This window comes from Talpa occidentalis, unplaced genomic scaffold (assembly GCF_014898055.3).
Source record: "Talpa occidentalis isolate TD23 unplaced genomic scaffold, MPIMG_talOcc4v2.1 talOcc4.3, whole genome shotgun sequence".
NCBI classification, from domain to species: Eukaryota; Metazoa; Chordata; class Mammalia; order Eulipotyphla; family Talpidae; genus Talpa; species Talpa occidentalis.
This window is the reverse complement of record NW_023603184.1, coordinates 97,208,142-97,220,902: the sequence shown is the minus strand read 5'-3', so window position 1 is coordinate 97,220,902 and position 12,761 is coordinate 97,208,142. Positions and strand designations below refer to the sequence as shown.

Genomic DNA, 12,761 nt, shown 5'->3' with positions numbered 1-12,761 from the left:
AGTGGCAAATCAATAAAAGGAAATTTTTATAAAAGGTGAGAAAAAAATAGCCATTTCACAGAACTGTGATGAATCAATTAGTTAAAATGTTAAATCTCCTACAACTTAACATGCCCATAGTAGATGCTGAACAAATTGCTTTCCTAACTTTCTGAATCACAAAGTACACACTACCTGTAACAAACATTTAGTTTGTTTCACTTAACACCACTTTACCTTTGTGGATGTGATATTCATTTTCCTTTACACTGACCAACAACACAAAAACTCTTTAAGAACATATTTAGTAGTAAGAACATATTTATATCTTTAATAAGAAGCATAATATTTCAGTATTACTTACGTAAAACAACAGCCTTTTTCACTGGAGATTTTTTAAATTAATGTAGGTTTAGATACAATTATAAAAATCACAGAGTAAATAAATGCTATTTTTTCCCTTTCTTGATCTTTGTTTTTGTCATATCTTTACAATACTTACACTGAACTAAATATCAACATGCTCTAAAATTCAGTAAAATGAAAATGAGTAGCCAATGTTGCATTAGTCTATTGAAGTTTCTTTTCACTTACAAAATGACTTTAGTTTAAGCAATGATGCATTTTCTGTCTTTACAGATGGTGATATAAAACACATGATTGATTCTAAGCTATTCAAATGCATCTACAGTAATAAGTATATTCAAATGCAAAACAGTAATAAGTGAATGATATGGACCAGCCACATGAGGGCACTATCTCCTAAACAACATACAAACACCATTTGAAAGAAGAAACACCCATTTTCCCTTTATTGCTAAAAACAAAGAAAAAAACCAAGATAAAATTAAAGATGACTTGCTATTAGAATATAGAAGTAGAGGATACTCAGTAGGTGGAAACTTACTGGAGAAAACAATTCCTCTTGGCAAGATTGGCACCATTCTAACACATGGTTCCCAACCTCAACCATTCTCAGCATAAATGCTGTATTCCTCCACTTCACTTTTTCACTCTGCTTCTTACTCTTTGCAAAGATAATTTCAAATATTCTCTATTGACCACCAATCTCCAACTTTCTTTTCCTTCCCTGCCCGTCCAAAATTGATGACCTTATCTCCTACTTAACTGAAAGAAGATAGCTTCAGATTCCCATGTTTAAATCTCTACTCCAAATTAACAAACCTCTCCATACTTGGATCTACTGTTTCCTCCTTCCTGTTTCAATGTGGGATCTTTTCAATCCTTCCACCTTTACTATGGATACATTTTACCTACCAGAAATCTCCAACATTTTCTTCTCTTATATTTAATATCTAACACTCTATTGCCCTCTTCCTATGAACACAAACTTGGTCTAGCCTATCCTATCTTGGGAGCAGGGAAAGATTACACTCTTGTAACCCATAATCCTCTTTAACTAGTTATAGCACTAAGTCTCTTCTCTATCTCACAGTCTAATTTACTGAGAGAGTGGCTTATATTTTGTCCCCTCACATATCTTTCACACCCCGGTCTACTAGCTCTCCTTTCTAAAGATGACAATGATTCCATGTTGTGTCACTAACAGCAAAAGGATAATTTTGAATTCTTATTTGACTTGTTTTTTTCAGCGGCATTTGACAAGGATGATTCTTCTCTCTTTCAATATATTCTCCCTCTTCTTTCCTGAGGGCTCAATGCTCTGGTTTCTTTATGTCTCATGGGCAACATTTTCGTTATTATCCACTGAAAACTGTATTTCTCTCTTTTTTTTTTAAAGATTTACTTTTATTTATGCATACAAGAGCTGGGGTACAGGCCCGAGGTGTGGGAGGTAAGAGGATTCACCAGAGACAGAGTGGGGAACAGAACAGGCAGAATGACTCAAATACACTGCTGAGGGGATCAGCGGGCGAGTTAGGAGAGGTCTGCTGTGCCATGTGGGTTGCTCCCTAGCCGGGGATCGAACTCATGCAGCAGTGGCTGTGGACAGCCTCATAGGTTGCATCTTAACCCCTTGCGCCACCAGGGAGACCCCTGTATTTCTCTTTTTGAAAAGAAGGACATAGGGAGGATGTCTCGGCCATTTTCTCCTTCCCTAGATACTAATTCTAGTAGATTTCATCAACATGTACAGACTGATCTCTCCCAGCATCTTATATATTTCTGGGCCAGCAGAGATACTGAGTCAATGCCACATATATACTTTCAACTCTTGAATTGTTTGATTCTATTATTAACAAGCTCCTACCTGGATAATAACTACGTGATAACTTTTAGAACTGAAAGTAAATGAAATGGAAATCATAAGTTGCTCCCCCTCTTTTATATAGTTCTTTGCATGGAAAACCATGAAGTTTTTAATTTCATTTTTAGATACTATATAATTTGGATATACCTCTTATTTAATTAATTAGTAAATTGGAGACAATAAAAATGATCTCTGAAAGGCTTAGACAGAAATTTTAGGGGTCTCCCCTGGTAGCGCAGCGGTTGAGCGCTGGGTTGCGAGGCTGTCTGCAGTCTCTGCAGCACCAGTTCGATCCCCAGCCACCAGCGAGGGTCCCACCAAAAAAAAAAAAAAATTTTGGTAGTGCTCCCAGGAAGTTATATCTGAGGAAAATCAAGAAAATTAAGGAATTGATTTTCTACTGTAGGATGAAAAATACAAAGAGCACTGGAGTAAGTAAATTAGGGGACCTGTTCTGAAGTTTTAGCTCTGCCATTATATAAATGTAGCCTCTGAAAGGGATTAAAGAAATCTGGACCTCAATTAACTCATCTTCAAAATGGGAAGACTGGTATTGACCACACTGCATTTCAGTCAGTTTAACAGCTCCAAACTCCGGTGCTATGTAAATATTTTGTTAGCAAAGTGAAATTGGATGAGAGTAGTGATTTATGTAGAATACTGTTTAGAATTTCTTTTTTTTTTTAAAGATTTATTTATTTTATTTATACAAGCACTGGGTACAGTCAGAAGCGTGGGAGGGTGAGAGAATTCACCAGAGCCAGAGCGGGGAGCAGAGCAGGCAGAAGGACCGAAGTACACTGCTGAGGGGAGCAGCGGGCGGCAGGAGAGATCTGTGCCCATGTGGGACCCTCCTCCGGTGGCCGGGGAGCAGCCGGGGATCGAACCGGCACTACTGAGGCTGCGGGCAGCTTCGCAACCTGGCGCTCAACCGCTGCGCCACCATGGAGGCCCTGTTTAGAATTTCTTAATCAAAATGAGAGTTTTCCTTTGCTAATCTTGCAATAGTTCAGGATAGAACTGTAGTTTCTTCTACCAACAATAGTTGTCATAGCTATTTAAGCATAGATTTTAAGTATTCCTCAACTTCTCCATGCCATGTCTCATAGACATGTTCAAATCCAAGCTCTTGAATTTACACCTGTACCATTCTACCTCAAATTATGCCAAGCTCAGTCAACAATAATTCTGTCTTTTTTCCCCCTTGACCAAAATAAACAATTGGAAGCATCCTTAGCTAGTCATTCCCTCATTATGATAGCCAATGGTTCAGAAAATCCGACTCTTCCACAGAATGCCTCTAAATTTGATGACATTTTGCCACCCGCATTGTTTCCAAATAGTCCAAGTGGCTATCATCATTCGCCTTCAAAATGTCAGTAGGCTCCTAATCCAAATTTGGGCTTCCACCCTTTCCTCCCATGTTTTCTCTTTTCCAGGCAGCAATGAAAGTGCTCTTTTGAAAAATATGGGAAAATATGGGTCAAGTGATATTCTTTCGCTGAAATCCTTCTGCCATTCCTCCCTATCTCATTCAGAATAAAGTGGACGTCCTAATCATGGCCCACAACTTCAGCCCCTGATCTCCCCCTCACTGACCTCACTGCTTACTCTCCCAACTTACCCACCCTCTGCTTCAGTTACTCTAATCTCTTTGTTAATTCTGAACATACCAGTTATACTTTCACTTGCATAGTTTGTTTCATTTTGTTTTTGCCCTTATACCTACTACCCTCTTGGAAAAGGAGTGAGACTTTCCATGTCTCCCTCTGTCACTTCCTTTGTATCTCTGCTCAAATGTTGTCTTTTCAGAAAGGCCTTCCCTGACAATGAGATCTGAAATAATACCTTGGTGCTCTTCTCTTTTTGTACTGCTTTGTTCTTCTTAATAGTATTTATTACAAGCTTATTTATGATTTATTTACATAACCATGAATGTAACTATATGAGATTGCTGCATCTCAATATCTACAAGACTATCTGCCACCTAGTTGGTACTAAGTATTTGCAAAAGAATAAATACATGAGTGATGAATGCAGAATAAAAGGGAACTGCATATTAAGTTCAAATAATAAAATTGATATGAAACACATTTAAAACTCTCATAGGAAGTTTTAGAAATTTGGACTATTTTTAACTTGTTTACTATCTAGAAAACATAACCATATTTTATTTGACTATCAAAACAAGATACTAGGCAAATCAAAAGCATTTTCAGTTTTCAAAATACACCCTGGCAAAAATATAGTAAGCATAAGTATAGCTTATTCTGCCAAAATCAAGAAACAAAGCTAATTTAATATACAACAGCTCTTAATGAAGATAACAACTCTTTAAGACCCAAATCAGGATTTTTGTTGGAAATAGAGGTATCAGACTAAGTTTGAAATGCAAAAGTCTTTAATGTGGACGGCCATTTTCTGGTTTATAAAACAATGATAGTAAACACCCAATGACCACTTAATGGGGCCAAAATCTACTTTGCTATCTCCGAGTGATTTTATCTTACAGGAAAAGGCACTGTGCCTCAAATCCAGGATTTGTGCCTAGGTGTTTGTTGTGAGGAATAAAAGGAAAAAAATCACTGGGAGAGTCAGTTGCAATCTACACTGTATTATATGTATAGAAGACTTCTAGGATCACCAGTCAAGTGTCCTCTATCACCAGAAGACAAGAATTTGTCTATTTTAGATGTTACTCCCCCCGCGTTTTCCATTCTTATATTTCTACTCCAAGGTGAGACATCTGAAATGTGGATTTTACTCAGGCAATTAAAGATTAAAAAAATCTATTTTTCTATTTTGAAAGAAATTCGTGGCTATAAATCATTTCTAAGTTTCCAGAAGCTTCATTTTTGGAAATCTTAAGCTGTATACCTAACTGGCTTCACATTTTAACTTGAAATCACTGCAGGTCTCGAGCCCCTATCATAAACTATGCTCTCACTATCACTGCCTAGGATTTCAGATCAGAATTTCTAAAATGGCCCTCATCCTTTACCACTGGGAACAGTTTTTCAGATGGTCTTAAATCAGGTTCCCTAACCTCCTAGGATTTTTTGCAGTGGAGACAGATAGTTTTCATGAGATTTTAATACAAATACACTCTTTCACCAGAAAAGTTCTAAAACGAACAAAAAAACCTGAACTATCTTTTCCATTAATATTTGGCTAATCATTCACCTTCATGACAAAATAGAATTTTATGACCTATTAAACCTTCAATTTTATCATGGGTTTTGAATCTAAATGTATAACCTCTGATGTCCAGCCTCTGACTCATTAGTCACTTATTTATTCCATACCTACTCTCCCAGAGTTTACTATGAACAGATCAGAATATGCCTGAGTTTATTACCACGTAACATATAATGTATGTTTATATAAAGGGTGTAGGATTATTTCAAAATATAATTTATGGAAAATTTTCCTCAATACAAAATTTATAAATACTTAAACCAAAATATACATGAAAATATATAATCAGGAGACCAAAATTGAAATCTCAACCTCATTATTCACTGCTAATGCTAACTTAAAGATTTTGTTTTCTCCCTAACAACTGGGCACTCTTGGTAAGGAAACATTATTGCTTAAGATAATTCACAAGAAATTACAAAATCCTAAAACATAAATAACAAATTTAAATATGTTGATGTGTATGCAAAGCTTGGGTCGGGGTGGGGAATGAACTAAATATTAAATGGAGACTGGACTCCAGAACGTTATGCTTCTAAAGACATCAGTGAAAACAATGCCAGTCAAGTGTGGGCACGTGCTTTATAACGCCTCCATCGAGAACTAGATGAGTACCCTATACTAAGCTTAACTCACTCCTGAATTCTTCATTTTACTTAATTTGAGTAATTTTTGGACTTGCTAGGGGCCAAGGGCTTTAACTCTTTAAAGCCAGACTTTGGGTTGACCATGGTGTGGTATTCCAGGAAGCAGGACTCTTTCTAAAGAAGAAACAACATTGCCACTTCTTCTACCTGAGACTTTGCCTATCAGTTCCTCTGGTTCCTTTTGCTTCTCTGTCATCCATCTGTGTTCCTCTAAATGCTTGGCACAGACCCAGTCTTCCAAACCTTTGCCTGCTTGGTTTTTCCAAGACTGGCTGTCAGCCAGACTACTTCCCCTGGTCTAGAATAAAACCTCTCATTCACAACTACTCTATTTAACTTCAGGAATAAATCAAATTACCATCTCCCACAAGTTGTCATAAATCTTATTTCTAGGAAGTAGACAGTTTAATAAGGAGAATGAAGAATGAAATGGGATGTATATGGATACATAGATAATAGGCTTTAGGAGAGAGACCTCTGTAGCAGAACCTATGACTTGAAGAAAACATGAACAAGTAAGGAGAGAGAGAGACAGACGGACAAAGAGAATCAGAGAGAGAGAGAGAGAGAGAGAGAGAGAGAGAGAGAGAGAAACAGACAGAGAAAAGATAGAAAATCAATGGTAAGAGAAAAATTGAAAGACTAGTGTTCATGCAGTACCAATCACAGCATTTACTAACTCAGATTTCAAATACTGAAATGAAAAATAGTAAGTAGTAAAATTTGGGCCACAAAGATATTAAAATTGTGTCATTCAGATTATGTGTGCTTATGTAGGTATTTTCTTCTTTTTTTTTTTTTAAAGAGTTATTTATTTATTTATACAAGCACTGGGTACAGTCAGAAGCGCGGGAGGGTGAGAGAATTCACCAGAGCCAAAGCGGGGAGCAGAGCAGGCAGGGGGACCGAAGTACACTGCTGAGGGGAGCAGCGGGCGGCAGGAGAGGTCTGCGCGCCATGTGGGACCCTCCTCTGGTGGCCGGGGAGCAGCCGGGGATCGAACTGGCGCTGCAGAGGCCGCGGGCAGCTTCGCAACCCAGCGCTCAACCGCTGCGCCACCAGGGAGGCCCTATGTATGTATTTTTTAAATATAAAAGCACAGCAAGAAAATTAACTTGTGGAGTTTACCTATTACATAACAGTAAAATTTGGAGGATTTATGAATGGAGGTTCTGTTGATATGGGCAAAATGAAGACGAAGACGATTTAGAGATAGCAAACGATTGAGAAGGAAGGAGAGGAAGAAAGAAGAACACAAGAAGTAGTGAGTCAGGAAGAGGAGCAACTTAGAAGATGGGGAAAAGTGGATTACTTACCTGTTATTCCATTTTGCAATATGCTAACTGTTGACTAAGAGGAAAGAAGAAGAGCATATAACATTGCTAACCACATGTATTTTTGAAAAATTACCAGTTCAACAATTCAGTCAAGGAACAAAATCACATTGCGTGAGTCTTCGAAAAAAGGATATGAATGTACCAAAATCTTAATAGCTAATTTTCTAATAGGATTGAAGGGAGTTAAAATGTACAGGGCAGAGGTGGCACTGAATCGAGAGATTGCTTTCCCTTTATTCAATACTATAAATGTCTGAAAAAGAAAACAACACATAAAACTGTATTCAGAATAGACATTAAGGATACTAAAAGAGAGAGGTAAGATCATTATTTAGAAATAGAGCCTTAAAATAACATAGTAATATACTAACAAATGACATGATGAGGAGTAGTTTCAGTTTCCAAGCACTATAAACTTTGCTAAATTTGCTAAGTGACATGAGGATTTAAAGAAAAAAAGAAAATGTGTAAGCAATGCTATATTCTTAGCATCATTATAAAGCATTTTAAATTTCAATATCAGTATTTTTAAGCAATAATTTACAAAAGTACAAAAAGTAGACTTGAGTACTTCTTCAGGTAGATAAATATTTTCTCATGGAAACTGCAGAGTTTTCCAGGTTTTTTTTTTTAAACAAACCCTTCTTGATACCAGTCACCTGCTTTTATTTTTTCTGCAGGTAGCTATGGAAGGGGCAATGTTAATGGTATGGAGGCAGAACCTTGCCTTTAAAGTGTTTGATATAGAGCTAGAGATTAGCCACTAGTTCTGGAAATATTTAAAAAAATATATTAACAATTTACTCTTCATTTTTACTTTTTATTTCTCCACACTGTAAGGTAAATAGACTGGCCTCTTCTCATTGTCCCCACTGCACAATGCCTCTTCAGTTTCCTGCCTCTCCTGGGAATGTAGGTGCAAAAAAGTGCTATAAAAGACTTGCAGGATTTCTAGAATAACAGGTGCTCTACATTGTCAGGCATACCCAGCATTCTAGTGACACTTGAGCCAGAGGGCTGAAGGCCCAACATCCTTCCCCAGACATCTTGGGACTAGTCCAGACCCAACTAGTAAGTAGGGACATAAAAGCAACTTGACTGTGAACTCACTTTTTTATTGATATAGTACGGGTCCAGGTCCTCCAGGGGTTCTGACACCATCTCTGGAGGGATGTCTCCATAGATAAATGGAAGGGATTTTCCTGCTTCCAAGTCACTATTTGGCTTTGGGCCATTTTCATCATCCTCATCTTTGCGCTCCTGTTTGGGTCTCTTAGCTTTCTCTTCTGCAATACGTTGTTCAATAGCAGCAAGGGATTCCCTGGTGAAGAACCGGAAGCTGTCAGGTCCTGGTGGTACCAGCACTGACTGTGCCATCTTTTCATCCTGCTCCTTTAGTCACTGTTTAGCTCCTTGCATAAGAAAGTGCTATGGAAACAAAAGGGGGCAAAAGCAAGGGTCATTAGGATAAAAAGTGATTGTGGCAATTACATGATAGTGAGAGAAAATATATAAACCGAGCTAGCTGTAGTTATGAAAGCTGTATTTGGCATTCGGGGAATTTTCATGTATGCATTCATTTGCTGGCATGAAGATCCAGCTTTCACAGTCAGTAGGTGTGTATGAGGTAATCTAATCTTCCCCTCTCAAAATGTTTTAAGTGAAAATATCCAATTTAGAGCTCAGAAATGGAGGCTACTGGTTTATGCTTGCTGTTTCACTTGTGTGACTATTTTGGCAGCCATCTTTTTCAGCATCCTTTCTGAAAAAAAATAGGAGAGGTCTAAAACAAGAGATGAATAATCATCCAAAATTGTAGAACCTGGGCGTTGCGGGGATCTTACATATAGGTCTCCATTTTTTTCAAAGTTTCCTTTGGCCCACTCGTAAGAGCTTATTCAAAATCACGCACCTGGTAAAGAGCTCAGGAAATCCTGAAATGCCAGGCTAGAGAAAATAGGTAGACACTGCTTGAAAGCTAGGGAGCGAGAAAGAGCAGGGGATGCCCGAATGCATTTGGAACTACTCGGAAGCTGCACAGGAAGGGATCCTGCTTCTGCCAAACTGGGCAGGAAGTCAGCCACGTCAGAGGTCTGCAGCTTGGACCCCCTAGTGTAGCAACCTGCTGCTAGCTGGTACAATTGTTTCTTAAAATTAACAAATGTGCAGTTCCTTCGAAAATATTGGAAAGAGAGCCCATTTTCTCAAATAGTGTCCACTTCACAAAAACCTACATAGCAGATATGAACTTGAAAATTATATATATATTAGTTTAAGGTAGTTTATCTTTTAAGCAAACTCCTGTTATGTTCGTCTTCCAATAATATAGATGCAGTTTTACTGGTATTTTAATCATATTTTATTGGGTTAATACATATAACTCAACAGAGCATCTGAATCATTCCAAATGTTATTTCTGAACCAGTGGTAGAAATTTCTAAGGTTTTGAAACAATACAACCAAAATCTTGACTCTTAAATGCCATCTGTATAAAGACATAGATCTTTTTTTTTGTTTTTAAAATATCAATCCATTTTAACCCCACCCTGCAGGAGTGAGAGTTGCCATTTAAATGATGAAGTACATTTTCTAAGAGTAAAAGGTATTCCTATCCAGCTCATTTCTGCAGCATATGCCAGATAAAACAGAGGAAAATCTAAAATAATATAAGCTACTGCACCATTTCCATATCTTTTTTTTTTTGGAGTAGACTAGGACCTTTCAGCCACCAGCTGGCAGGCTGTCCAGCCAGTATCACAGTGACTCCAAAACATCCCACATTTGCTGACCCATCCCCAGAGACCCTTGCCTAGCGACAGGCAAAGGAAGAAGATGGTCCTTGCACTCCAGGGAAGGAACTGCCATGCCTGGATGCTCTAACAGAAGAGACATGCTAAAACATGCAGCCAGCAGCTTCAAAATGAAAGTGGTCCTCTGCAGATTCCCCCAAGGATTCTACTGTAAAGGTAAAGAAACATCACAGAATAAGCATAAGAAGAATATTAAAACATTACCCCTGCAGAATCTTTTACACCAAGAGTTTGGGTTTGATAAGCTGGCACCATGAAGACTGCAGCTAAAATTCCATCATGCTTTTTTTCTTTTTTTCATTTTTTTTTTTTTTTTTTTTAATTCTCCTTCAAAGACCACACCTAACTTCCTGTAAAAGGATTCTGGTAACTGAAGTAAGAACAGGCATTTCCTGTGCAGGGACTACAAAATGGCATAGTTCTAACTACCACTAGAGGGCGGGGAAACTGAGGAGAAAAGCCCTCCGTGCTCACGCGTCTCTGTGCGTGAAGCAACCCAAAGCATCCAGTCATGGAGTTCTGATCTTCTGTAGGCATTTTCTCAGAACAAAGCGTGAAGACTTTGCTGATGTTAATCATTCATTTTGCTAATTAATACTGTTTCTGTTCATGCGTTTCTTTTGCAAAGTCTGAAGTCATTCAATCAGTACAAATAATTAAAATTAAAAGTAGAAAGTAAACAGTGAAGGATTAAAAATAAAAATTCATAAAACAGCAATTAATAAAAGTTTTACATACAATGGGACTCAGCATTAGCCTCAGCCCTAGAGTGTCTGAAATTCAATAAAATGCTTTGCTCTTTCAACAGAGGTGGCAATGTGCCATACAAGTTAACTTTCTCAAGGAGTAAAATGAACCTGATGAGACACAGATGTTATTTTACTTCTGATTTAAGCAACTGAAAAACAACCCGAAAAATAAAAACTGGAAAGCCAGTGGGATCCTTAATACTGATATTTCAAATAATGACAGTTAAGATTTGAGGGCTTTCTACCTTCAGTCACTGATAAGCGAGAGCTCTGAGTGCAGTAGACCACGTCACCCTTCCACAACTTACCAGATAAACACTTTCTTTCTTTTTTTTAATAATACTACCTCATAGCTTTTTTTTTTTTTTAAAGGATTTTATTTATTTATACAAGCACTGGGTTACAGGTCAGAGGCGCGGGAGCGTGAGAGAATTCACCAGAGACAGAGCAGGGAACAGAACAGGCAGACGGACTGAAGACACTGCTGAGGGGAGCAGCGGGCGAGACAGGACAGATCTGCCCCGCCATGTGGGTTGTTCCCCAGCCAGCTGGGAATCCAACCCGCGCTGCAGAGGCTGCAGACAGCTTCATAGCGTGGTACTCAACCTGCTGAGCCACCAGGGAGGCCCAGATAAACACTTTCTTTATCCTTACTTGAATAGTGAAAACAGAAGTACACCGAGGTTAAGAAACCTAAGAATTCTGACTGGATTCAAACTGAAAGTCTATTACGAAAAACCTGTGAACTTTACTGAGCCATAAAAAAAACACCTGATCAAGCAACTAAGTCTGAAATAAAGATTAAATAATAATCAGGCAGGGACCCCAATCATAATCAAAACTGTCTAAATTATTAAAGCAATACATTTGCATATTTTGTAGCTTTGCCATTTTCACTAGAAAGTGCTGGAAATGAACAAGAAGAAGACAGCTAGAAAGAAATTTTTAGTTATGCTGTCAAGTCTCTTTTAGTTATAAGACACAGAAATCTAACTCAAACTGAGAAAGGAAGGAAGAAAAGAAAGAAGGAAAGAAGGAAGGGAAGGAGGGAGAAGGGAGTTTCTTGGTTCATGGTTTATTGTCTAGCCTAGATTTAGGCATGTGATGATTCAAATGCCTTGTAGAAGATATCAGCATGGAGTTATGCTGTGCCTCTTGGCTCTGACTTCCATGTTGATAGGTTTTCTAGAGCTTCATCCTTACCTAGTGAGATATTAGAGCATCTCCAGACTTAAATCCAGTGACAACAAAGACTCAGGAAAAAACTCTCAATGTATCTTCAATAGCCCCAGTGGCATCACAGGCCCATCCCTGAGTAATTACTCTGTCCAGGGTGATGTTGTGCTCTGTGCTTTGTGTCCTCAGTCAAATGCCCCATCCTTGGAACTCAGAGGAAGCCTTACTTGAAACCAATGCACTGTCAAGGTCATGGTGGTGGTATAGAAAGATTCCTCAAAAGCAGAGTTAGAGTATTTTTGCTGTAATGCAGGATGCAACAGGAGTGGGGTGGGGATTGTGTTCATGCTAGGCAACAAAAACAAAGAGGTGTGTGCTCTGGTCACATTTTGGTCATATTTACAATGCCTCAATACTTGGAAAGTAAGCTGATCAGCACCAGAAGATTATATATATAATATATATTAGCTCCATTTATGAAAATACTGGTTTCATTCTATAAGTGTACTCTCTAATCAGCTAATTTGTTATACAAAATATTCCCATTCAAAAAAATATATTAAGGAGCAGAAAATTAACAAAGTGATTTGCCAACCATATTTTTGGGGGAGGTTTACCACAATAATAACACA

General features: G+C 38.1%; 1 protein-coding gene across 1 annotated transcript in view; it reads right to left on the bottom strand.

The window, feature by feature from the left end:
* LOC119255883 (sodium channel protein type 2 subunit alpha) overlaps positions 1-10,493 on the bottom strand; it is a 73,087-nt gene extending 62,594 nt beyond the window's left edge. Inside the window, exons 1-3 of the mRNA XM_037523445.2 lie at positions 10,409-10,493; positions 8,505-8,822; positions 7,529-7,647 (exon numbers count right to left, since the gene is read on the bottom strand). Of these exons, the coding sequence (XP_037379342.1) occupies positions 7,529-7,647; positions 8,505-8,771 (386 nt within the window). The 5' untranslated portion in view covers positions 8,772-8,822; positions 10,409-10,493. The remainder of the gene's footprint in view (positions 1-7,528; positions 7,648-8,504; positions 8,823-10,408) is intronic.
* Between the last annotated feature and the right edge of the window lie 2,268 nt (positions 10,494-12,761).